This window comes from Mesocricetus auratus, unplaced genomic scaffold (genome assembly GCF_017639785.1).
Source record: "Mesocricetus auratus isolate SY011 unplaced genomic scaffold, BCM_Maur_2.0 Super-Scaffold_100041, whole genome shotgun sequence".
NCBI lineage: Eukaryota > Metazoa > Chordata > Mammalia > Rodentia > Cricetidae > Mesocricetus > Mesocricetus auratus.
Window position 1 is genome coordinate 6671077 of NW_024429218.1, and position 27763 is coordinate 6698839.

General features: G+C 41.9%; 1 protein-coding gene across 3 annotated transcripts in view; it reads left to right on the top strand.

Moving 5' to 3' along the window:
• Positions 1-26334, top strand: part of Anapc10 (anaphase promoting complex subunit 10) — a 57560-nt gene extending 31226 nt beyond the window's left edge. For all 3 annotated transcript variants that reach the window (XM_013118876.3, XM_005077727.3, XM_021231613.2), the window contains exon 5: positions 25886-26334. In XM_013118876.3, coding sequence (XP_012974330.1) covers positions 25886-26116 — 231 coding nt within the window. In that variant the 3' untranslated portion in view covers positions 26117-26334. The remainder of the gene's footprint in view (positions 1-25885) is intronic.
• Positions 26335-27763: the final 1429 nt, after the last annotated feature.

Consider the following 27763-nt stretch of genomic DNA (forward strand, 5'->3'; position numbering starts at 1 on the left):
GGCTGGCCTTGAACTCACAGAGATCCTGCTGCCTCTGCCTCCTCAGTGCTGGAATTAGAGTGCACCACCACCTGGCTTCTAAGGTCACTTTTTAAAGTTGATTTTTCTTAGCAGTTATAGAACTGTGCTGTTGCTTTTATGTAGAATGATAACAGTAACAGCCAAAGAGCAGGAAAACAAAATAGTGTGACTTTATTTACACAAGGGTAGAATATATTTTGATAGAAGTACGTACTTTGCTTTCAAAAGTGGAAATGGTGAGATTTCAGAGATACAGGTTACCAATTACTTTTGTCCCCACCCCTGTTTGCCTTGAACTTACTATGTACATCCCAGGCTGGCCTAGAACTCATGATCCATTTGTTTCTGCCCTCCCTCAGACCTAGCCCAGCTTCTCTTGTAGGACATCAGACAGCCCAGCTAAGCAGGAAAGAGTGGATATGTGACTGGAACCTAGCACAAAAACTTACTAAGTCTTTTAGTATCTAGGTTGGACAATGACCCATGTTTATCTAGCTTGCTTCTTTCATAGACACTGAAATTTTTTAATTGTAAAATTTACCATCATATATTAAAGTTGAAATACATAGTTCAGTAGTACAAATGTTCAGAACTTTTTATCTTCAGAATTGAAATTCTTTACTTATTAAATTGCAACTTTCCATTTCTCTCTAGTCCTTATGGATTTGTGTAATCTTTTTCTGATTTTATGAATTTGACTATGTTAGGCACCTTTATGTAAGTGAAATATGCGATATTTGTGTTTTATGACTTACTTTTTTCACTTAGCATGATGTCTTGAAACATATGACTGAATTTTCCTCCTTTTAAGTTCAGAATATTTCATTATGCACAGTCCCACACATGACATTTTGCTTATTTCTGTCCAGTGGACACTTGCATTGGTCCCCCTTTTGTCAGTTTAAGGACTAATGCTGCCGTAGACACAAGTGTGCACATCTCCAGACGTAGCTTTCAGCTGCTTAGGTGTATACTCAGAAGCAGGGTTCATGGATCCTGTAATAGGTAGGTTTGTGTTTTCCTTCTGCTCACAAGAAGTAGAAGCAAGAAGAGAGTTTGGTGGGGGGAGGGGATGTGTGCAGGACTGGGTAGATAAGGTGAAGGACTGTGTGGAAACTGACATTTTACAGTTAGATTAGAGCAGGCTAAGGGAAGCTGCAGTGCACATAGAATGAATTGGGTAAATGCAAGCACAGAAATAGATAGCCAGGACCCAGGAGAATACTTGTGCCTATAATAGGCTTGCTTCACTTACTGACCTCCCATACCTGGTTACTTTTCTTCCCATGGATAGTTACAAAATTTCCACAAAATTCCTGGTTAACCAGCTTTCCACTGCTATAAGAAAAGGACTGAAGCGCAATCAACTTAGGAAGAGGGAAGATTGTTGTTGGCTCACAGTTGGGGCATTCGGTATACGATTAATTGGCCTTTTTGCTTTGCAGCCTATGGCAAGGCTTGGTGTAGAGCGTGTAGTGGGGCAGAGATATTCACATCATAGCTGGAAGCAAAAGAGAGAAGAGGGAGGGAGTGATGAGGGTCCCAGAATGCCCTTCAAGGGCATCTTCCCGTATCTGGGAAATCTTCTACTAAATCCTACTCCTTTTCAAAAGAGAGAAGAGGGAGTGATGAGGGTCTCAGAATGCCCTTCAAGGGTATCTTCCAGTATCTGGAAAATCTTCTACTAAATACAATTTTAGAGATTTGTTTTCTTCTTAACTATGCTTATGAGTGTGTTGGCATGTGCACTTCAGTGCAGTTGCCTGCAGAGGTCATAAGAAGGCCTCAGGTCCCCTAGAGCTGGAGTTACAGGAGGTTGTGAGCCAACCAGTGTGTGTGCTAGGAGCCAAACTCAGGTTCTCTGCAAGAGCAGTGTGTGCTCTTAACCACTGAGTCTTCTCACTGACCCAGAGCCTATTCCTCCTTCATTTTTTATTTTTCAACATTTCCTTATTTCATTTTATGTATATGAGTGTTGCAGTAGTTTGAATGAAAATGGCCCCATAGGCTCATAGGGATCTAGATGTAGAACTCTGAGCTCCTTCCCAAGAGCCATGTCTGCCTGCACACTGCCATGCTTCCTTCCATATCAATAATGGACTAAGCCTCGGAACTGAAAGCCAGCCCTAATGTTTTCCTTTATAAGAGTTGCTGTGGTTGTTTTGTCTCTTCACAGCAGTAGAAAACCTAAGAAAAGTGTTTTGCCTTTATGTATGTATATGCACCATACATGTGCCTGATGTTCAAGGAGGCCAGAAGAGGGCTTTGGGTCCCCGGCACTGGAGTTACAAGTGAATGTAACTTACCAGGTGGGTACTTGGAACTGAATCTGGGTCCTCTGGAAGAGCAACCATCTATCTCTCTAGTCCCCAGAACCCACTTCTTACACTTTCCATAGTGCCATGTTGGGGACTAAATCTTTACACGTGGCAGTACTAGTGTAGGCTTCTTACCTTAGTATTGTGTGGATTTGTGGGTTTTCTTTTATTGGAACAAGATCTCACTAGTCCAGGTTGTCTTGAAACTCTTAATCTTCCTGCTTAAGCCTCCAGAGTGATGGCATATGCCACCATGAATGATCCCCTTTCCTCCTTCCTTCCTTCCTTCCTTCCTTCCTTCCTTCCTTCCTTCCTTCCTTCCTTCCTTCCTGCCTGCCTTCCTGCCTTCCTGCCTTCCTGCCTTCCTGCCTTCCTTCCTGCCTGCCTGCCTGCCTGCCTGCCTGCCTGCCTGCCTGCCTGCCTGCCTGCCTGCCTGCCTGCCTGCCTGCCTGCCTGCCTGCCTGCCTGCCTGCCTGCCTGCCTGCCTTCCTGCCTGCCTGCCTGCCTGCCTGCCTGCCTGCCTGCCTGCCTGCCTGCCTGCCTGCCTTCCTTCCTTCCTTCCTGCCTTCCTGCCTGCCTGCCTTCCTTCCTGCCTGCCTGCCTGCCTGCCTTCCTTCCTGCCTGCCTGCCTGCCTGCCTTCCTGCCTGCCTGCCTGCCTGACTTCCTTCCTTCCTTCCTTCCTTCCTTCCTTCCTTCCTTCCTTCCTTCCTTCCTTCCTTCCTTCTTTCCTTCCTTCCTTCCTTCCTGCCTGCCTGCCTGCCTGCCTGCCTTCCTTCCTGCCTGCCTGCCTGACTTCCTTCCTTCCTTCCTTCCTTCCTTCCTTCCTTCCTTCCTTCCTTCCTTCCTTCCTTCCTTCCTGCCTTCCTGCCTTCCTGCCTTCCTGCCTTCCTGCCTTCCTGCCTTCCTGCCTTCCTGCCTGCCCGCCTGCATTAGAGATAGTGTTGTCCTGTATAGCTCAGGCTCACTTCCAACTTATTCTGTGTCAGGCTGGCCTTGAATATGGGCTTCTCTTGTCTGTCTTCCGAGCACTGGTGAGTTGAAGGACCTGCAGCAACTGCTGTCACACCCACTCTGCAACCGTATATCTAATGGGAGGGAGTTCAGTCAGGCACCTTTCTTTTTTCTCTCGGGCTTTTTCATGTGTTAAGGTGAGTAAGGGATCACTGGATCTTCATTAGAGTAAAGCTTGGGATGTAAGGCTGCGGATAAAAGAAAGTCACCATACACGGATTGGTAGGTATTTGCTAATCTTTCCTCTGTGCTTACAGTTAAGGCTGATAAACAGAACAGTAACTCAGCTGTTTTGCTGGTGTCTTTAGAATGAAGATTCTACATCCTAATTAGTTTAGGAATAGGTCACAGCTAGTTTTGATTTGGGTGCTTGATCAAGTAGGCAGAGACAATAAGTAGAGAAGACTTGAGGGGTAGAGAGAGGGAGGGAGGGAGGGAGGGAGAGAGAGAGAGAGAGAGAGAGAGAGAGAGAGAGAGAGAGAGAGAGAGAGAGAGAGAGAGAGAGAGAGAGAGAGAGAATATACAGAGTGCTGCATGCCGTGGTGCACCCATGGAGGTCAGTCGATGACCCTGAAGTCTGTCTTACTTTGCTTGCTACTGCTGTGATGAATAAACATCGTGGCCAAAAAGCAACTTGGTGGGTAATGGGGATACTTCATCTTAAAGCTTTCAGTCTACCACAGTTTATAGTCCATCACTGGGGGAGCTCAAGGCAGGAACTCAAGGCAGGAACCCAGAAGCAGGGACTGAAGCAGAGGTCATGGAGGAACAGGCTTGCTCAGCCTGCTTCTTATAGCATCCAGGACCACCTGCCCAGGGATGGTATCACCCTGGGCGGGCTGTGCCCTCCTACATTGATTGTTAAGAAAATGCCTCACAGACTTGCTTATAGGCAGTTTGGTGGAGGCATCTTCTCAACTAGGGTTTCCCTTCCTAGCCTGTGTCAGGCTGACACAGCAGTAGCTAGCATAGTGTTGGTAATCCTCCTGTACTCTGCTTGAGGCCGCCTCCTCTCCAGTGCACATGCCAGCCTGTGATTTTCCTCTCTGCCTCCCATTAGCAGTTAGGATTACAAACTCAGGTACTATGATGTCTGGTGTGGTGATAGATTATGATTTAATAAAGCTTGTTAGAGGGCTTAAAATGCAAAGCTAGTCACAAGGCATAGAGCCAGGCAGTGGTGATACACACCTTTAATCCCAGGACTCGAGACACAGGTAGATGGCTCTCTCTGAGTTCAAGGCCACCTTGACCTACACAAGAGTGAAGGGTAACAACACACCAGAAGGTGGAAAGATCTCCCATTCTCTTAGATAGGCAGGATCAACATAGTAAAAATGGCAGTCTTACCGAAAGCAATCTACAGATTCAATGCAATCCCCATTAAAATAACAGCACAATTCTTCACAGACCTTGAAAGAACAATAATCAAATTTGTATGGAAAAACAAAAGAGTCAGGATAGGCAAAACAATCCTATTCAACAAAGCAACATCTGGAGGCATTGCCATCCCCGACCTCAAGCTCTATTATAGATCTGTAGTCCTGAAAACAGCTTGGTATTGGCACAAAAATAGACAGGTAGACCAATGGACTCGAATTGAACACCCTGATATTAACCCATACATGTATGAACATCTGATTTTCAACAAAGAAGCTAAAAATATACAAGGGTGAAAAAAGCATCTTCAATAAATGGTGCTGGCATAACTGGAGGCTGGCATGTAGAAGAATGCGGATAGATCCATGTTTATTGCCATGCACAAAACTTAAGTCCAAATGGATCAAAGACCTCAACATAAACCAGCCACACTAAACCTGTTAGAAGAGAAAATGGGAGGCACCCTTGAACGTATTGGTACAGGAGACAGCTTCCTGAACATAACTCCAGTAGCACAGACACTAAGATCGACAATTAACAAATGGGACCTCTTGAAACTGAGAAGCTTCTGTAAGGCAAAGGACACAGTCAGCAAGACAAAAAATAACCCACAGATTGGAAAATATATTCACTAACCCCACATCTGACAGAGGGCTGATCTCCAAAATTTACAGAGAACTCAAGAAGCAAATCTCTAAAACACCAAAGGATTCAATCAAAAATTGGGGTACAGAACTAAATAGAGAATTCTCAATAGAGGAGACTAAACTGGCTGAGAGACACTTGAGAAAGTGCTCAACATCCCTAGCCATCCGGGAAATATAAATAAAAACAACTCTGAGATACCATCTCACTCCTGTCAGAATGGCTAAAATCAAAAACAACAACAACAGTTTATGCTGGAGAGGATGTGGAGAAAGGGGAACACTCCTCCACTGCTGGTGGGAGTGCCAACTCGTACAGCCATTTTGGAAATCAGTATGGAGATTCCTCTGGAAAATGGGAATCAGTCTACCACAAGACCCAGCAACTCGACTCTTAGGCATATGCCCAAAAGATGCACATTCATACAACAAGGACATCTGTTCCACTATGTTCATAGCAGCATTATTTGTAATAGCCAGAACCTGGAAGCAACCTAGATGCCCCTCAACTGAAGAGTAGATACAGAAAATGTGGTACATTTACACAATGGAGTACTACTCAGTGGGGGGAAAAAAAACAATGGAATCTTGATATTTGCAGGCAAATGGATGGCACTAGAAGAAACCATACTGAGTGAGGTAACCCTGTCACAAAAAGAGAAACATGGTATGTACTCATTTATGGATTTTAGACATGAATCAGGTGAGTGCCAGCATACAATCCCACTGCCAGAGAGTCTAGGAAACAGAACCTTCATCCAGTGACTGATGAAAGCAGAGGCAGACACCCACAAACAAACACTGAACTGAACTCCTGGAATCCAGTGTCAGAAAGAGAGAACTGATGGGCATCAGAGTTCAGAGTGGGCTGGTTTAACCCACAGAAACAGTTGACCTGAACAAGGGGGAGCTCTTGGACAGATTGATGGCTGTGTGGAAAGCATGGGACTGACCCAGACCCCCTGAATGTGGGTGTCAGTGATTAGGCCTAGGTAATCTATGGGGCCTTGGGTAGTATTTATCCCTGGCGTACAAATAGACTTTGAGTGCCCATGCCACAATATGGGAGGCTCTCTCAGCCGGGACTCTTGGGGGGAGGACCTAGGTCCTGCCCTGGGTTTAATGACAGTTACTGGAGATCCACCATGGAGGGCCTCACCCTCCTTGGGGATCGGAGTGGAGATTGGGTGGGGGGGGTGGGGGACCTGGTAGGGAGGGCGGAGGAGGAGGGGAGGGAGTGGGAGCTGGGATTGACATGTGAAACAAGATTGTTTCTCACCTAAATAAAAAAATAATTAAAAAACAAAGGAGTGAAGAGTAACAAAGCCCATGCCTCTGATTTCAGCACTTGGGGTCCCATGCCTTTAATCCCAGCACTAGGGAGGTAGAGACAGAAGTGCTATGGCTGGGCAGAGAGAAGAATGAAAGGAGGAAGCAAAGGATCTCATGTGTACATTTAGTTTCCAGACAGGGATTTTGTGGAAGTAGATGGATCGCTCTTTCAGTTTGACGTAGAGGTAAGAGCTAGTGACTGCTTTGCTTATCTGACCCTACCTTGAACCCCAATATCTATCTTTGTGTTTTTATTATTCATGTTGCCGTCTGGCTCTGTGTAAGCTCTGGGGTCATACACAGGTCCTCAGGCTTCCTGGAAGCATTACCATCTCTGCAGCTCTCAAAGAACTAGTAACAAAAGAAGGTCTGGGTTTTGACTAAATAATTCCATAGGGAACCTAATAAAAATACTTATGGTTTACAAAATGTTTTATGTGGACATTGTGTATACATAAAATGTATGTGTCTACATTGCAGAACAATTAGATAAAACTTTAGCTTATGCTTTCCTTCACATAAGTTTTTGTGTATGTGTTTGCATGTGAAGGCCGGAGGACAGCTTTCAGGGTTTCTCCTCAGGTTACATCATCACATTTTTGAGACGGGGTATTTTGCTAACCTGGAGGTTATCAGATAGGCTAGGACATTGACTAGCAGGCCCTAGAGACCCACCTGTCTCCACCTCCCCAGTGCTAGGGTTACAACTAGCTTGTGTCAGTGTCCAGTTTGAATGTGAATTCTGGGGGGTCCAGCTCAGGTCCTTGTGTTTACACAGTAAGTACTTTGCCAGCTCTAACACACCCCTCCCCTCTTTCCTTTCTTTATTCTTTCTTTCTCCTTTGCTCCTTATTCCTCCTCTTGTTCTCCTCTTCCTCTTCTTTTTCTTATTTTTTCCTGTATTGAGAACATTTAAAATCCACTGTTTCATTGGGCCAGTGACGTGGCTCATTGGGTGAGGGTACTTGCTGTCAGACTTGACCCGAGTTCAGTAGAGACCCTATGGTTAGAAGGAGAGAGCCGACTGCTACAAATTTTCCTCTTTCTGCACTCACAGACACATAATAAATAAGTAAATGTAAAAAGAATAAAACTACTGTCTTAGTAATTGTCAAATATAGAATATATTATTGTCCATAGTTACCATGATGTAAAAGGATTTCTTGAACTGATTCCTCCTATCTGACTGAAATTTTGTCTTCTTTGAGTAGCACCTTTCCAACTCCTCTACCTCTAACTTCTGGCATTTTCTGGTTTTATGTATGTGTATGTTTATACTTGTTTCTTTTGAATTTTAATTAGTACACAAAGTGTTAAATTCCATAAGCCATTTAAAGCTAGCTTCCACATGTGAGAGAAGGCCGACAGTACTTGTCTGAGTCAGAGTTACTCAGGGTTTCTATTGACCAAAGGCCTGTCAGGGAGGAAAAGGTTTGTTTGGCTTACACTTCCACATCACTGGTCATCATCAAAGGAAGTCAGGACTGGAATTCAAACTGGACAGGAACCTGGAGGCAGGAACTGGTACAGAGACCTTGGACAGGAGCTGCTTACTGGCTTGCTTCCCGTGGCTTGCTCAGCCTACTTTCTTTGGAACCTAGGACACCAGCCCAGGGATGGTATCATTCACAGTACACGGTGCCCTCCACCATTGATCACTATTAAGAAAATGCCGTACAGGCTTGCCTACAACCTGATCTTGTGGTGGCGTTTTCTTTACTGAGGCTCCCTCTTCTCAGATGACTATAGCTTATGTCAGGTTGACATAAAACTGCCCGGCACACTCAATATAATATTTTCCTCATCCATTCATTTTTCTGAGAACTGTCTTGTCTTTGTGATGAATAGAATTCCATTGTATGCACATGCACTATAACACAGCCATACTGATGGACATAGGTAGTTTGGTTCTCTTGCTGTTGTGATAGAGTAGCAGTAGACAGGGTGTGCAGGTGTCTCTGTGCTAGGTTTTCCATTTCACATTTAGTAATATTCACATGTGGTAATACTTCACCCTGATTTTTAAAAAATATCCAGTTAAAATAACATTCTTTAACTTATCGCTTTTCATTTTGGACTGAATTAACTAACCCAAGTGATCATGTGGAAATGCCTCTGAAATTGAGGTAAAGGTACAAAATATGCAATTATGTGATACAGGACAATGTCCCTGAACTGTTTCAGGGAGAGCAGAACATTCTACAAGCTCCTGATTTTGGCTCTGCCTCTTGTTTTATCTGGGCAATTTGTATTGTTGACGTAGTATCATTTTTTTATTTTAATTTTTTATTTAAATTAGAAACAAGCCTACTTCATATGTCAATTCCGCTCTCTCTTCTTCCCCTCCTCCCCCGCCCCCCATCCCATCTTCCTGCTCCCCAGGGAGGATGAGGCACTCCCTGGGGGAATCACCAAAATCTGTCACATCATCCTGTCCAGGCCCTCCCCCATGTGTTCAGGCTGAGAGCACATCCCTCACGTGGAATGGGCTCCTAAAGTCCATTCATACGCCAGGGATAAATACTGATCCAGTGCCAGAGGCCCCAGAGATTGCCGAGGCCTCCTCACTGACACCCATGCTCAGGGGGTCTGGATCAGTCCCATGCTGGCCTCTCAGTCATCAGTCTGGGGTCCATGAGCTCCTCCTTGTTCAGGTCAGCTGCTTCTGTGGGTTTCACCAGCCTGGTCTCTCCTCCCTCTCTGCAACTGGGTTCCAGGAGTTCAGTTTAGTGTTTAGTTGTGGGTGTCTGCCTCTTCTTCCATCTCCACTGGATGGAGGCTCTAGGATGACATATAAGGTAGTTGTCAATCTCATTATAGAGGAAGCGCATTCAAGGTAGTCTCTCCACTATTGCTTAGATTGCCAGTTGGTGTCATCCTTGTAGCCCTCTGGGCATCTCACTAGTGCAAGATCTCTCCTCAAAACATATAGTGGCTCCCTCTGTTATGGTATCTCTCATCCTGCTTGCCTCTATTCCTCCCCGACTCAGACTTCCTGTTCCATTTCCTCCTCTCTCCTCCTCTTCTCCCTCTCTCCTCCTCCCATGCTCCCAATCCACTCAGAAGATCCTGTCCCCTTCTTCTCCGGGGTACCATATATGTCTCTCTTAGGGTCCCTACTGTTTCCCAGCCTCTCTGGCGGTGTGGATTGTAGGCTGGCACTCCATGTCTAGAATCCATATATGAGTGAGTACATGCCATGTTTCTCTTTTTGTGACTGGGTTACCTCACTCAGGATGGTTTCTTCTAGTGCTGTCCATTAATAATTTTACACATGACTCTGGCTGTTGACACGCTCCTTGAAATTTATGAGGAAAATGAATTAGCTCAATAAACCATAATACATTTGTTTTCATTGTCCACTGAGCATTATACACATTTTATTTACCAAACCTCAGAATTTAATCTTGAAGCTTTACTTTCCTATTTTATGAATTGCTAAAGAGGTGTTATTTAGAAAATATGTCTCTGAAGTAACTATGATGCCAGTTGCTTTAGGACTTACTCTTGGGTCTGTGGAATGTTCCTGCAAGAGTTAAACATTCCTATATTTTTGTTATTTTAAAATTAGAAACTTCCTGAAAAGTATGTATGGTCTTTTGCAGTTGTAAATATTCTGTACTGACTGCAGCACTGCATAAGTTTGATTTTATAGAATATCTAGAATTTCTCTTTATTGTTAATCTATAGGCATATGAGGGGTAGGATAGAGAGGAAAGTATGTCAACTTTCTTAGCCCCCAATAGATTATATAACCATTGTTTCTATACTAAAAATGAGCATATCTGCTTAAGTGGATTTAATAATGGGCCTTAGGAAGCTAGTCTGTAAGTAAAAGAATCTCTGTACTGTGTCTGAACCAGGAATGATACTCACTTTATGTTAAATGCTAGGAACAAATTTGGACCTATTAAATAATGTGTGTGTCTCTCTCTGTGTGTGTGTGTGTGTGTGTGTGTGTGTGTGTGTGTGTGTGTGTGTGTGTGTGCGTTTACTAGCTTCCATTATGACTAAATACCTGGCTTAATTACTAGACTCAGTTAATATTTTACACATTTCCCCTTCTTGCAATGTCTCTTGATGTTTAATTTAAAAATAGTGAATGGGGGCATCTGTTTTAGCTTTAGTGAAGAACAGGACTAAAGGCAGATAGTTCTTAAATTACCTGTCTTATAACCCTACTTTTTGGTAGAGCTTTGTGATCTTAGAGACAGTAGTGATAAAGGGAATTAAGTATACTTCCAGGGAACCTAGTAAATTCCTAATTCACATTTTATCATGCCCAAAGGAAGGCATCTTAGAGGGTAAGCACAGAGTGAGGGATGAGAAGAATTCCTCCCTTCCCTCTTTGACTTTTTAGTACTTAGGTAGGAACCGCTTCATGTTTAAGATCATAAAAAATGAAAAGGTAGGATCATACAAAAACTGTGCTCAGCTAGTTGATAAAATCTTGGTGGGAAATGTTAGTCTCAATAATTATTTAAAAAAATCATTTTACTGTTTCAGGCTCATCCATGAGACTTTGTGGGGATGTTCTAGCTTTATAATACCTCTTTTACCTTGTGTTAGGAGGGAATTGCTTAAGACAAATTGGTAATTGATAGTTGAGTGTTTTCTGTTAATTGAGGTCCAGATTATCAGGGCATGGAATGCCCATGACTCACTGAACTCCATTTAACCTGGGGTGTTGTAGTCACAGTGTACTTGCTGTTGAACTCCAAGTTCTCACCCTCGGCTTATGGAGGGAAATCCAGTCTGTTCCATCATCTGCCATCTGGGACTTAAGTATTGTTTTCAGAGTGGGACAGAGGGATGAGAGCTAAGCCAGAGAAGGAACAGGTGTTTAGATTGTCTTTGCCACATGCTGCTTGAGGTCTGGATCTGTCAGATCAGAGTTGGAATCTTGGTGTTATCATTTCTTTATTTTGTAATATCGAAGAGTATCTCTGCCCTTTTTAATTTTTGGTATTTGCTTTAAAGAAACAGATTCACGGTTGTGGACTATCTAGTGACTGTGAAGTTTAGATGTGATATGTAGAGATCCATCATAAATTGAGCGATAGTGGACACTCAGTCTCAGTCATGATGCATACGTCCTGTCCTCTGGTGACAGTGACAGTGGATCTCAGCCATAAGCTTATGTCCTCTCCAGCTTCTCCCTCTGGCTTTGTGTTGGCTGCTGCTCTAGCCTTGCTCTCACTTTGCTGCTCGAGGCTGCACAGAGCTGCACAGAGCTGTATTAAGGTCTGATCGAGAGAAGTGAGTTGTTGGGTTCCCTGGTGCTGGATGAAACCTTGAAATGTGAGTTTTGACTTTTAAAAATCATTGCTATTTGGCATTTGGTGTCTACCCCAAAAGCTCATCTGCTTCTTACGCAAATACAGTTTCTATTGGTTTTGAATAGTACAGATTTAATCCATTGAAATCACGCTGTCAGTGAATTACTGTTATGTGTAAAGGGTCAGTTAAGAAATTTAAATCCCTTTCGTGTTATCTACTTAATAATACAAAATCTAATAGAGCCCTGGCTGAGTCATTATGTCAGAACATTGATCTTCTGGTAGTGTAGTAACTCTTGCCTTTGAGTTCTGCACTTTGTTCTCAAAGTGTTTTATGTTTTGAGATTCATTTTTATTGCCATTTTAAAGCTATAGCCAACTTAGTAGTATGGACAGCTTTGGGTTTTGCCATCTGAGAATTTAAACTTTTCCTTTTCTTGAAGAATGTGCTATTTTTAGTTGGAAATACAAAATTTACAGCAATAAATTAATACAGTAGGGTGTGTAAATGGAAAAGTTTTTTCAAAGAAGTGATTTGTGTGCATCTTAACTGTCAAGACATAACCAAGCTAAAAGTTTCAGAAAAGCTCTGTCTATCCTAATCACACATTTATTTTCCTAAACTTTTCTGCTCAACAGTGAACAAATTGTGAGAGTCATCTTAGCATTCCAAAGGTGGGGAAGCTGGCAGAAGTCCTTGAGTTTTAGAAGTGTTCGGGACATGCCTCTTTAACATTGTTCAAACAATTATAAAAAACAAGCAAATGCAGAGAACTGTTATAACCTCTGAAAAAAGTCATTCTTGGAAAGGAACTGACACCCTGACACCAGAGGCATCGTGCAGCTTTTCATGTTCTGTGGTCTGGAATGACTAACAGTGCTTTTTGCCTTAGACACTGATGTGTGATAGTTGGTGTGTGTGTACATGTGAGCAGGCATGTGGGTACAAGCATGTGTGTGTGGAAGGTCACATGCACATTTATGTCTGTGAGTGTACTTGAGAAGGAAGGGATATACTCAAGTTTGATATTGATTTAACCATATGAGTCTCGAAACACCCTTACTTAACCATTAATCTTCAGGGTATTCCTCGTTAATAATTGAGTATAACCCTTCTTTGGTGTTAGAGCTTTGCCCATGATAAGAGTAGCAGAAGATCCAAGTTGCTCTTACACATTTTAGGCTCGGTGATGCTTCAGGTGAACTAGGTAGAATTGGTTTCAAATCTTAATTTTTCCACTTACTAGCTTATTAGTACTTTTTCATATTGTTGGTCTCATAATAAATACTCAATAACATGTTCTTATGCGCCTTTAAAATATAAATAATGCTGGTAGCTTAGAGCTTTTGTTACTATATGAAGTAGAACAGACACTTGTTTTCATATAACGTTTCAGAGAAGTAGCAGTACGTCCTTCACTTGGGGACAAATCTTGATGAGGACATTGCAAACTGTGGTTCTCTTCTGGTGCTCCTATCAAATAATGGATCATGAACTTGGATTACATAGCTATAGATTGTTGAGATAAAATTTCCATGGTTGGCCAGTACTGTTACGTTTCTGAGTTTATAGCTTATGAACAGGCCCACTTGAATAACTAATTGATCATGTCATGATAGAAATATTTACAAATAAAATTCTCTTTGCCAGCAATATGGTTAATGAAAACCCTAGAAAAAATCATTAATGTCATGTAACTCCTGGAATGCTGTAATTCAATTAGTAAGCTGTCGATGGAAATAGGTCCTGGGGGGCGGGCATTGGGAAAAGGAAATATAAAGGATATGAGGTGCATTTGGGAAAGGAATAAATCAGACACAAATATTATCGGAAACTCATTTAAAAATTATTTTAACCATCTTGAATCTCCAAAAAGTAGTGAAATAGTGTGTTTGACTTTCTGAAAATAGTGTGTGTGCCTGCGTGTGTGCATGGGTGTGTGCACGGGTATGCTTGTCTGTGTGCATTTGCTCTGTACTTCTTTTGTTCAGATTAGCTATTAACATTAATATTGCGGTGAGCTCTTTTTTGAATGCTAAGCTGAGAAATGGGGTTTTATCTTTTAGCTCATCTTAGATAATGTGGATCCCTAAAATAATGAGATTTTTGTCCTGTAGTATCAGTCTTTATTTGTAAAACTGTAGGAGAATGAAATTTGTTCTATTTTCTCCTTTAAAAAAGACATCTTCTACATTGTCAGAAAATAACATATTTTAAATGGGTTTCAAAAGTAGTGATAGAGAAAGATTTATAGTGGAAAAAATTGATGGTATGTTTCACCTAGAGTAAGGAAGACTGTGTAATAAGGGACTTTGTGGTTTTACAGCTCAGTGCATGTGTTTGAAAGCTGTTCTCTCAGCAACGTGGGTGGCAGGTTATGCTACCATATAATGTATTGTAGTTGGCTCTCTGCACTTGTCAGGGTTAGTGTTCAACCATTCGGAAAATTTTCCCATTGTTCCCGCATGTGAACCAAGGCTAGTGCCGAGTTCCCAATAACTTACAGAAAGGGTTAATTAAAAGGTTGGAAATTTCATTAATTCTGATTGTTTTAATGTAGTAGTATATGGTCTAGAGTTTTATCTATTATTATACATTTTAGGCAAAAGGATATATAAAGGTTAAAATTTCACCTTATTTTTAATAGATTTTGCAGAGATTTGTATACAGAATCCTACCCTTTTTGTATTAGCACTCCATTTCCATCTTAAGAGTTTTGCTTTAGATGGACCATAGCTCTTGGCAGCTTGTGCATTTTTAACAAATAATACTGTTTCTAGTAAGAGTTGCAGAGGCAAGAAAAAGAACTGTGTGTGAGGTCCTTGTAAACTGAACCTCTGGAACATTGCTTCACCCACCCCCGCCCTGTGCTTCTGCCTTGTTTGTGTAATGGTTGTAAATTACATCCTTTAAAAAGAATTAGAACATCTCATATTGCTATTTCTGTGCTTGTTTTTGTCTTTACCTGGTATGTTAAGCACAGAGAAATAAGCGATTATAGTATTGGACTTCCCATTGTGCCAGTGCCTCTGCTGTACAAGGCACCATGACTGGAGAGCTGCCTGCTGGGGCGTCTGTAGGAACTTGTGCCGGCATCAATGCCTGCTGTTCATATCCCCCTGAAAATTTCTCTTGAAATAAAGATGGATGTAGTAAAAACACTTGTTGGTCCTTGTATTTTCAATTTGTGAGAGCTCCCTTTATAAGGTAAGTTGTCACAGATTCATGTTATACTGTTGTCACGGGCACATCAAAAAGTATCAAATAAGGGCTTTTATATATTTATACTGTAAATAATAAACAATTATGAAATTAGAAAGGATTGGGAGTGGGAAATGATGAACTTTTACTGAAGATATACATGGAGAGTGACTGAATATTAATGTTCACCATTTAAAATTTATTTTATTATAAAGTGAAATCTCTGTTGACTAGATGCACATAATAGTATCTTAAATATCATCTATTTTACTTAAAATTCAGATTCTTAAGCATTTTCCCCCTGGCAATATTTCCAGCTGACTCCAGATCAGTGGTTCTCAACCTTCCTAATACTATGCCCTTTAATACAGTTACTCATGTTGTTGCTACTTCATATCTATAATTTTGCTACTGTTATGAGTCATAAATATCTGATATGTAGGATATCCGATTTGTGACTCCCAAAGGGGTCATGACCCACAGGTTGAGAACCACTGTTCTAAACAGTTACTTCCTGTACTAGAAGCAGGTTAAGAATCGTATTTATTTATGTACCCAGAGTAATTTCTGTTCTTGAGCTTGTCCACTTCATCTGCACCTGAGCTACTTCTGAGGTCTGTGTCATAGTCGGGCATTACATTTACACGTGTGGTCCAGTGTGCGATGAGCAGTTAGACCTCCACTCCTTCTTAGAACATTGCGAGGGAATAGGGAATTCAGTATAAGTTGTAGTGCCCATAAGATGTATCATTTGTTTTTCTCTTAGAAACTGTACACTGTAGAAGTTAATAAAAGAGTAAATCTGAGTTAACATTTTACTTACTTCTCATAAAGATCGTTTTAGACTCACCTGTTTTTGTTTCTTGATCAATAAAAATGTCCTTTTGCATTTTCTGGTAGTTGTATGTATCTTAATTATTAATTCAGATGATCAGAACCAGATTACTGTACTTCAAAGACAGGCTATTACATTTTAGTCAGTAGATCTGGTAGACAGTGGTACTTTTTAATTTCTCATATGTTACACTCAATTAATGACTTACTAGTTGTCATAATCTTTTCTTTTTCAGTCCAGAGGATGGAAAAGATTGCCATCTAAGCAAAATGTATCTCACATATGGTTTCTGGAGAGAAATAAAAGCGCAAGTCCTTAACATGTTAGTTTTCCAAAGGGCCTCAGGGGCCTGAGTTTCGTGATTGCCACGAAGCCCAATTGCTCACAGGGCAACCTGGCACACTGCCATTTCCCCAGTGGGCTGTTTGTTGGTGCTTGTGAATGGAACAAAAAATGCCTTTGCTTTTTCTGCATAGTTGGCAGTGGTTGCAGTTTTAGGAAACAAGCTAACATTTTTCTCAAAATGATGGCAGTTCACGTCAAGATGAAGTCAAACGATATCTAAGCCCACTTTAAATAGTAGAGTTAGTCCAGTGATTTTAAAATTTATATAAAATAAAATTTGTTACATCTTGCTCCAAAATATTAATTTTGTATACTGTTACTTTATTCTTAAGCAGATAACCTAAATTTGATGCAACAATTTTGAAAGTAGGGTGTGGGTTTGATATTTTATGTTTTTGTACTGTTAAAAAAAGACATTGGTCATATGAATTATAGGGCCAATGGAAATCAGAAATGTTGTAAGCAAATGGTGTTTGAGGGCTATTTCATTTGTTCCTGAGGCTTTTTGGAGATGCTTACATTCAGACATTTAGCAGTGTGAACCAGGTTTCTGCCTGGTTCTGACGCCGTCCTTGCCCTTGTTGACCTGACTTGTCTCTCTGCACAGACTCACCGCCCCTTGGGAGCCTCCATGACTGACCCTCCCCCTCCTCCCACTCCCTTCAAAGGTCTACCTTTCTTTAAAGACTGGGTAGGATTATGGCCTTTCACATTCACTTTTATTCGTCTTCTGGACGTGTTGGCTTATTCTTACCCCAGGACATGGTGTAGTTACTCTATTTCTTTTGTGGTGTTCAGAAGTTTGGCAGTGAAAGTACTTTCACATTTTGACTTCTGGGACATTACATTCAGTAAGAAACTGTCTCAACAAATTAGGCATGGCCTGGAGAAATGACTCAGCAGTTAAGAATACCTGCTGTTCTTGCAGAGCACCTGGATTCATGTCTCTGTACCCACATGATGGCCTACAACCACAACCGTTTGTAACTCAGTTCCAGGAGACGCAGTGATCTCTTCAGGTGTCTGTGAGCACCAGGCACCTGTGTGGTACACATACGTCAAAACACTCATTAACACATACAATACATTAAAAAACATGTAGAGGGCAGTGGGGGAAAGATGTCTGACATCTATCTCTGGCATCCACATGTGTGCACATCCACATATAACACACACATACACACGCATGTGTGTGCGCGCACATGCGCACAAGTAAACTCTGCTGTCTAGCCTTTATCGCGCATATGACTGTCTTAGTTAATATCTTACTACCATGAAGAGACATTATTACTACAGCAACCCAGAAACCATTCAGTTGGGGCTGGCTTACAGTTTAGAGGTTTAGTCCATTATCATGATGGAAGGGAAGATGACGGCGTGCAGACGGACACTGCTGAGAGAGGTAGCTGCGCCTTCTACATCTAGATTCCCCAGGCAGCAGGAAGAGACTGTCAGCAGGGTTTGGCTTGAGCATCTGAGACCTCAAAGCCCACGTGGTGGCTTACAATCTGACTTGTTCTGCATCTCAGTGGCGTCTCATCTCAAGTTGCCCAGAAGCCTCACCTATCTCTTCTGCCTAGCTATTGGCCATTTAGCTCTTTATTAAACCAATCACAGCAATGTATCTTCACACAGTGTACAGATATACACAACAGGGGTTGTAGAGGTGGCTCATCAGTTAAGAGCACCGACTGTTCTTCCAGAGGACCTGGGTTCGATTCCTAGCACCCACAGCACAGCGCACAACCATCTGTAACTCCAGTTCCAGAGGATCTAACACCGTCTTCTGGCTTCTGTTGGCACCAGGCATGCATAGCATATACAGACATCCAAGCAGGCAAAACGCCTATACTCTTAAATAAAGTAAAATTAATTAAATAGTATACCCCATAGAGCTGCTGCAAGGTTGAACCGTCATTCTATATACTTAGTAAAAGAATACCCGATAGAGTTTAAGTGTGCCAAGCGTAAGTCATAAAGAAAGAAAAACTTGAGTGGAGTCAGCCCTGCTTGATGTTGTCTCTCTGTCTACCTGTAAGTAATTCACACTGTCTTCCTCCTCAGTCCTTTTCAGATGTCCAGATTTCCATAATGTGTGTTAGTATTTAAAGGCGTGGCATTATCAATGCCTGTTTTTTTTCTCTCTCATATAGATTTCTTCATTTTCCTGGTATAGTTTTTTGTATAGATATTTACTGAAGTCATATACATTTATTATTGTACACATACATGTACTGTACATATGCCTTATGTTTAAATTTCATTTTAGGGCATTATCCTGTTTTTATTGAAATTACTAGCAGTCTCCTTCTCCTGTTGTAGGTTCATTGTATCTCTAGCTCCTCTGACAGCTCAACAATGTAAGCTTGAAATACCACACTCAGGGTTTCAGTTCTGTGTCTTTTTCCTGTATCACCCCGTCCTGGATGCCACTCAGCTGCTGTGTCAGTATGTTTGTACAAAGGGGCGTTTGTGCTCTACTCAGGATGGCTCCCTGTAAGGTTGCTGTTTTCAGTTGATACTGTGGAGGCACACAGGGTTCCTGTGAGTTTAAACGTGAAGATTGGCGTAAGGCACACGTCTGCAAACCTTAGCTCACCCTTCTGGAGTGAAGCAGACTCAGCCTCCACCCTTGTGATGGGAGCGTCCTACAGAAGCAGCTGACGCCCTTCCTCTCGGATGTTAGGCGTTCAGACATGTACTTGCAGTCCAGGACTTGAAGGGGCTTGGAGGAAAGGTGCTGCTACCCCGATGAAACCGGTGAGCGAGGGCCTGTGCAGATGTCCTCAGGGACCCCCTGGGCTCGAGCATTACAAGACCACAGCCTCATTCTGCTCGCTGCAGCCTCACTGCGCTCTCCGCCTGGCCCTGGGAGATGCGGGGGTGAAGCCACAGGGTCCCAGCGTGTCCCACCACTGTGCTGCACTCCTGGCCCTGGGAGATGCAGGGGTGAAGCCACAGGGTCCCAGCGTGTCCCACCACTGTGCTGCACTCCTGGCCCTGGGAGATGCGGGGGTGAAGCCACAGGGTCCCAGCGTGTCCCAACACTGTGCTGCACTCCTGGCCCTGGGAGATGCGGGGGTGAAGCCACAGGGTCCCAGCGTGTCCCAACACTGTGCTGCACTGGCAGCAGTTATCACCTGTCTCCTTTTCGGCCCTAGCTGGTCTAGAACTCCTAAGCCTGTCTAGTAGGTGTTACATCCAGTGTGCTTAGTAGATGGGCCCGTGGGCATAGACCACCACATCTGGCTCACTCCTTACTTTTTGCATGAAAATGTCTCTTGTATACCACTTAGTGAAAAGGATTTGGAGAGGGAAATCCTGAAAATGAACTGTGGATCACCCACATTAACACATTACAAGGCTACTGCCGGTGGCCATGAGCGTGAGTCTCTCAGCTCTGACCGCAGGGCGTAACTGGTGCGTAGCCCCGGTACTGCTGTCTGCACGCGATTGCCGTGTTTCTTCGCAGGGCTATCTCACATTTGGCTCCTAGCCTGTGACTGAGCATAACGGGTGCTAGAGGTGGCTTGTCTCCCGCCCAGTGTTACTGTGATTGCGCTGCAGCCTGACTTCCCTGGGGGTCAGACTGCATCATCCATGGCAGCTCTTCCTGCCTCCCAGGCTCTCCTCGTTTTCTCTCAGACCCTTCTTACACTTCTTGTATTGAAATCCCTTTCAGGCGTGCATGGTTATCTTCTTAGCCATTTCCCTCCTATAGTCCTGGGGGTTTCTGTCACCTCTTCTCTATGCAGATCCTTTATTTCTGGATCCAGGTCCTCATCTTTCTTGCTTTGCTTCCTTTCTGGGTGGAATTCATCCTCCACATGGGAGGTAAATTATTGAAACCCTGCATGACTGAAAACTTTATTTAATTTCACCCTTGAGGGATGATTTGGCTGGATATGGAGTTTTAGCTTGGAAATGATTTTTTTCATTATTTTAAACACATTCTCCATCACCTCATAGTTTTCGGTGTAAATGTTGAGAAATACAAACCATTTTTAATTTCTGATAATTTGCATATGACCTGCTTTCTCTCTGGAAGCTCTTATAATCTCTTAATCCTTGGTGCTTTGAGCTTTCATGGAGCTGTGCCTTGTCATTTTGTTGGATCCCTGTCTATTGGGGACTCTGTCTGTGACATGCTCATGCACTTTGATACTTTGCTTTTTGTATTCTGTGTTCTCAAGAAGTCAGACTGACAATACTTTGTGCATTGATTCCCATTTTCTTATTTCCCTTTGTTTTTCAAGCAGTTAATTTAACTTCTGTTTCTTAAAGAACATTTCATCTTAGTGCATATTGTTAAATTTCTAGGGTTTCTTTCTGTTCTTTGGTTTTTAAGATAACAGCATTCTATTCTTGTTTCATGGATATGTTGTGTCACTAGAGATAATTGTGTGTTGTTTAGAAATCTTATCCCCCCCCCAAGTGCCTCTCACTGGAATTCCCTTTTTGATTATTTAACTTGTTTTCTTATTTCACTTTGTATTTTGCTATTTGTTCATATGCTGGTTGATTCTTGGCTGTTTTCTCATATTTAGAGAGTTCAGTTTGGTGTAATTTGTGCCCATGTTAGAGGTGGACTTTGAGATTGTGTGGCCAAGCTGGGACCGACATGTCCTTCAAGTCTTGGCACACATTCTCTTCATGAGGTCTAGGATGTTCACCTTATTTAAAACTGCATCTGCATGCAATGCTTCTGCTTTGGCTCCTTCTCTCTTTCTCCGGTGCTGCTGCTTTATTACTTGATATGCTTAGTAATGACGTATTTGGATTGTTTTATCTTTCCCAACTAGAATACAAACTGCTTGCATTTTTATTTTTTTACAATCCGTGATTGTTTTTAATTATCTTCTTATTGTTAATAACTTACAAGCTATCTCCTTTATTTTAATCTTTCCATCTAATAAGTTGGCAAAGAGTGCCACTACCAGTCACACATATAGAAGTTCCAGTTCTGTGTGTTTCTGAATGGACTTTCAAGGACAGTTCTGAATTACAACTTAGTCTTAGATTATTAAGAAGTAAAAAGTGAGGTCTAAGTTAACTTAATAGATCAACGATAAAGAAGTGCTAAATACTCTATTTGATGTTATGCATAGACCACAGTACGTGCCTTGCAGTGGTAAAGGGCAGCATCCTTTGACTTAGGGAATTGTAACTGAAATGGCATCAAGTCAAGAATAGACCGTTACTTCTTGATGTTTAGCCATTGCCTGATGTGAATATAAACCATAACACAAGTGAGTCCTTTCATTTCTGAGACAGTGGTTTTGGTTTCCCCAGTGTTTAGACATACTCACATGCCCAGTTATATAAATTTAAGTAGAAAACCGTTCAATAGGTGACACCCCCATTTTGGTGGAAAGTAGAACTTTCAATTATTAAGTCCAATTCTATGTTGAGAAAGGGAGAGCAGTAATAGTACTTGTGCAACTGGAATTGTTATTTTAAAAAAGATCATATCGACTTTACTACCAGTTATTTTTACTTAAATCAGGATGTCCAACAAAACATTGTTACCATTCAAGATCTGAATTTTGGCGTATGAATTAAATTATGGTACACATTAAAAATCACAAGACATTTGTTCTTTAATAAGTAAGGCAGCAGAATTATTCATTAGTAGCCTTTTAAAGATAAGCTGTTAGGTCCACCCTCTCTCCTTTCTTAATTCCAGAGAAGATCATTTTTGTTCCAGGGATGTGTTTTTTGGGATTCTCCAAATACTCCATCAGGGTATACTCTCCCCAGGTGATGCCTTTGTTCTTGTTGGCATCTGTGTACGAGAATCCAGCATCCCGACCTGTCTTCCTCCCGAACAGACCATGGAGATCTGGTCCAGTCTTACGCTCGCCTCCCTTTTCCACGGTGTGGCACTGGGCACACTTCTGAACAAAAGAATTCACTGCAGCCAGAAGACGGACGTCCCGCTCTCTCTCTCTCTCTCGGTTTTTATTTTTAGTCAGTATAGTTCAACCTATTAAAATAGTGCCCAGCACAAAGTGATCAGTCATTCAGTAAATACCTGTGAAATTGAGGATGTTTATGTGCCCTCTGAAATGATTCCTTATCTGACCTGGGTGCCTGGTGGACTGGGTGGAAGCATCTGTAAGGAGATACAAGTTACCTGTCTAGAAGTCAGTGTTCTTGTAGCTGAGCAAGATGAAGAAGGAGCTGAGGGGGTCACTGCTGGGTTTCATCTAGGTGAGCTTCTTAACGATCCTATGGAGCACCTTGTTACCAACATTAGATGAGGTGACAGCACTTTGAGTGTTGTTTTATCTTTTTATTTTCTAGTGACAAAAGAGACTTACAGAAGAGTGTAATAATGCCAAGCTTAGTGTTCACAGCATCGGGCATGGGCATTGGAAGGTGCCTGTGATGAGCACAGTTAAACTGTCTTCAAGAACTAGATTCTGAAGATGCCTTTAACAGGCATCCTGGTAGTTGCTGACCTGATCACCCTAAAAGGAAATTAGGGTTAGGGGTCAAATGTCTCATACGACAGACCAAAAGTCCCTGTAGTCATTCTTATTTTTACAACATGAAAGTAATTCACCAAAAGGTGTTTGAACCCCTGACACAATTACATTTTTACTTTTGTTTTACATGTTTGGGGTGTATGCCTGTACGCCACTTGCATGCAGTGTTTGTGTAGGCCAGAAGAGGGCGTTAGATCCCCTGGAACTGGAGGTAACAGGCTGTGAGCTGCCGTGTGGATGCTGGGGACCGAACCCGCTCACCACTGAGCCATGCCTCCAGCCCCAGCCCTTACTCATTTTCAGTGATGTGTGGCGTCTCCTTGCCCGTTCTTGAGCTTTGCAGCCTTCAGCATCTGCCACGTGCGTAGTGTGCGTTTCTTTTATCGCTGTTGTGCGTGATGTGGTTCAGTTGCTGAAACAGAGCGCTGCCAGGGCGCTGTGGGGAGCCGCTCGGGCGAGCTTTCAGGTCACACTTGTTTCTACCACGAGACTGGCTGCAGGCAGCACTGAGGAAGTGCACAGTAGTGGCTGTAGCAAGAGCAGGTAAAAGGTCATGGGTGAGTCGGAGCAGTGGACACTGCAGATTACGGTGTGGCATTTCTTCTCTCTCCTTCTGGGCAACAAGGACAGCTTTCCACAGTGAAGCATCACAAGCCCAAAGCGTTTTCACTGCCTTTCAGCAAAGGCTTGTGACACAGAGACGGCCAATGGGAAGCTTGGCAGCCTCTGAAAGCCCCTGAACCCCACTGAACGTGTCTGTCATATGGTGGTCAGGGAGCATGGCAATGTAGAAAGAAAAATCTGAGTTATTTTTAAGAAAGAAACAACTATTTTTGTTTTTAATGCTGATACAGACAAAGAAAACTATACACAAAAGTAAAAAGCTTACTGAATTTTCACAGAAAACCCTCAATTAAATAAAGTTCCTAAAGAAATCCTCTACATACTTTCCAAAGTCTGAAGCCTAGTATGCTTCTTGTCACCAAAATACTCTGGTTTTTTGCTTTGTTTGCTTACAGTGAAAGAATATGTTATGTGTGGTCTTGTTTCTAAATTCTCTGCGTCATCGTTTTATCTGTGATAGTCCTCAATATAGATTAATACTGTACAGTCCTCCTTGCTGCTGTATAGTATTCCATGATGTGAATACACTGTTTATGGCCACTGGTGTGTATTCAAACAATTATATATAACACTTCTATAAGCATTTTAATATGTTGAACTTGCTCTATTGACCAGACTGGCCTCAAACTCACATCTGCCTGCCTCTGCCTCCCAAGTGCTGGGATTAAAGTAACAAAACCACTCTACTCAGCAAATACATAGCAGTTTTGAATAGAACTAGTTATCTGTGTAGTCTTTGGACAGATGTACAGTATAGCGGCCCAGCCAGAGGCTTACTTTTCTTCTTTGCCAGTTTCTTACATGTAGAGTGAACTTTAGTTATTTCCATGTACCATCATCAGTCCCCCTTCCCTCCTGATGCAACACTTCCTCTCAACACAGTCCTCTTACTCACGTCTGCCTTCAATTATCTTTAATAATTTGCCTCTGACTTTCATGTCTGAGTTTAATTATGATTGCTTATATGAGCATGGGTGGGAAGTTATTTCCTGGAACAAGGACAATTTATTAGTGCTACACCACTAAGGAAAGTGATACTCCCCACTAACTGCCAGTAGTCCCTCAAGGAAGAGTGGGGCCTCACGAGTTCCTGTCCACTCTCGACGGAATGTCCACAGGCTGAGTCTTGTGCAGGTCCTGTGTAGGTAAACATGACTGCCCTCAGTTCATGGTCCCAGAGCCTCACAGTGTACCTCTCTATGTCCAGCTGTTAGCATCCTTTCTGCCTTCCTTCTGAGATGTCATCTGACGCTTGGAGGGCATGAGATAGACGTCTCTTATGGATGATCAATTCATTGTCATTTATTGTCAGCATTTTGACCAGTTGTGAGTCTCTGAATTAACCCTAACCCATTGCAATAACAAACTTCTCTGACCAGGGCTGAGAGCAGCACTGAGCTCTGGATACAAACTTAGTATTTAAATGACAGCTTGATAACATGTCCGTTTAGCTAAACAACAGCAGTAGGCGTCCTATTAGGCATATAACCTTCCCATCTGTGGGCTTTTGACCAAGTTTACACTATTGGGCACACGTTTCCTCTTCTGTGCTGGGCCTTGAATCCATTCAGAAATCAATTAGTTATCCACAGAGGTTTATTTCTTTTTTTTTTTTTCAATGTATGTGTATGGTACACGTATACATTGAGAAAAGGGAGTTTCCTTTTTCTCTTTGAGGTCACATCCAGTACTTAGGAAAAAAAAAAGAAGTATGAACCAGGAAGGAGCCCATAGTCTTGATAGTAATGAAATTTATATTATCTTAACTTAAACTTCTTACCAAGAAAGTAGAACAGTCATATAGGAATGAAATTTATGTCTCCTGGTCTCGAACTATAAAAGTGATATTTTTTTAAAAAGTTTTATTTGGAACAGGATAAAGACAAAACAACAGCAAATTAAACAATGACTTGAACTTCAGTGGCTCTTGTTTCAGGATTATGATAACATCTCCATAATTTCTAAAATGACCCTAAATATACTTCTATAATTGTGTACTATATATTTATGCATAGTGGAAATTTCAGCATTCCTGACTCTAAAATCAAGATATCATTCAACTGAAAAATATTGACAGTGCTCTAACATCGTATACTCTCAAATACTACCCGTCTTTAATAATCTATAAAATAATATATGTATACCAAAGAATTATTTTAAAATTGCTTTTTCTGATTTGTTATCAATGAATGTTTGCTTTCTGTATCTGTTTTACCTATATGCTCAGGGTCACATAGAGGCTTACAGGGTTAAGAAGCCATGGGTTAGTAGGTCAAGCAAAGTGGTTAGTATTGCATTGTTATTCTCTCAGTGAGCAGAATTTTAAGTGTAATTCTAGAACACATTCATTATAAACTTATTCGTAGAGCAAAAACATAATTGGGTTTTTTTTTTCTTGTCAGCAACTTGAATTGGTGGAACCAAGTGGCTGGATTCATGTTCCTTTAACTGACAATCATAAGAAGCCAACTCGAACATTCATGATACAGATTGCTGTTCTAGCCAATCACCAAAATGGAAGAGACACCCACATGAGACAAATTAAAATATACACACCAGTGGAAGAGAGCTCCATTGGAAAATTCCCCAGATGCACAACCATCGATTTCATGATGTATCGTTCAATACGGTGACTTGAAAATGGGACAGAAGTGGACTAGAATGTGTTTTTTTCTGTCATTGAATATTATGTCAAATATCGTTAGTGGGAAAGCATGTCCTTTTACAATTTTATATATATTTAAAACATTTTAATTTAGAGAAATACCTTTTGGGTGATACCTGTTTTCTTTATTCAATAAAGCTCATATATTTTATATTGCTAGAAATAAATTTGAAGTCAATCTTTAAATTTTTCTTTATATTAAAAGAAAACTAGTTAAACTGAAAACTTCAAAATGTACATAATTTTTTTACTAGTATGGTTATTACTTCGTATAATGGTTGTTGGGCATTTGGGAACAATACTCTGTTTTCTTAGTATACCTGTAGTAATTTTTAATAGCATAAGATTAACTTTTTACTCTATGTCTAAAATCCATATATGAGTGAGTACATACTATGTCTTTTTATGACTGGTTACCTCACTCAGGGTGGTTTCTTCTAGTTCCATCCATTTGCCTGCAAATTTCAAGATTCTATTGTTTTTTCTGCTGGTTAGTACTCCATTGTGTAAATGTACCACATTTTCTTTATCCACTCTTCAGTTGAGGGGCATCTAGTTGCTTCCACGTTCTTGCTATTACAAATAATGCTGCTATGAACATAGTTGAACAGATGTCCTTGTTGTATGAATGTGCATCTTTTGGGTATACGCCTAAGAGTAGACTTGCTGGATCTTGTGGTAGACGAATTCCCATTTTCCTGAGGAATCTCCATACTGATTTCCAAAGTGGCTATGTGAGTTTGTATTCCCACCAGCAGTGGAAGAGTGTTCCCCTTTCTCCACATCCTCTCCAGCATAAACTATGGATTTTAGACATAGAGCAAAGGATTACCAATTACAATCCACACTGCCAGAGAAGCTAGGAAACAAGGAGGACCCTAAGAGAGACATACATGGTCTCCTGGAGAAGGAGAAAGGGACAAGATCTCTTGAGCTAATTGGGAGCATGGGAAGAAGGGAGAGGGAGTTAGGAGAAAGAGAAGGGGAGAAGAGGACATGAGGGAGCAGGAAGATTTGAGTCAGGAGAAGATTAGAGGAGAGCAAGAAAAGAGATACCATAATAGAGGGAGCCAGTATAGGTTTGTAGAGAAATCTGGCACTAGGGAAATGTTCAGAGATCTACATGGATGACCCCAACTAACAATCTAAGCAATAGTGGAGAGACTACCTTAAATGCCCTTCCCCTATAATGAGATTGACAACTACCTTACATGCCATCCTAGAGCCTTTATCCAGTAGCTGATGGAAGCAGAAGCAGACACCCACAGCTAAACACTGAACTGAACTCCTGGAATCCAGTTTCAGAGAGGGAGGAGTGATGAGCAAAGGGGTCAAGACTAGGCTGGAGAAGCCCACAGAAACAGTTAAAGAAGAGGGAGCTCGTGGACCCCAGACTGAAAGCTGGGAAACCAGCATAGGACTGGTTCAGACTCCCTCCCTGAACATGGGTGTCAGTTAGGAGGCCTGGGCAATCTATGAGGCCTCTGGCAGTAGATCAGTATTTATCCCTAGTATACACGAATGGACTTTAGGAGCCTGTTCCACATAAAGGCATACTCTCGCAGTCTAGACACACAGGGGAGGGCCTAGGCCCTGCTCCAAATGATATGACAGA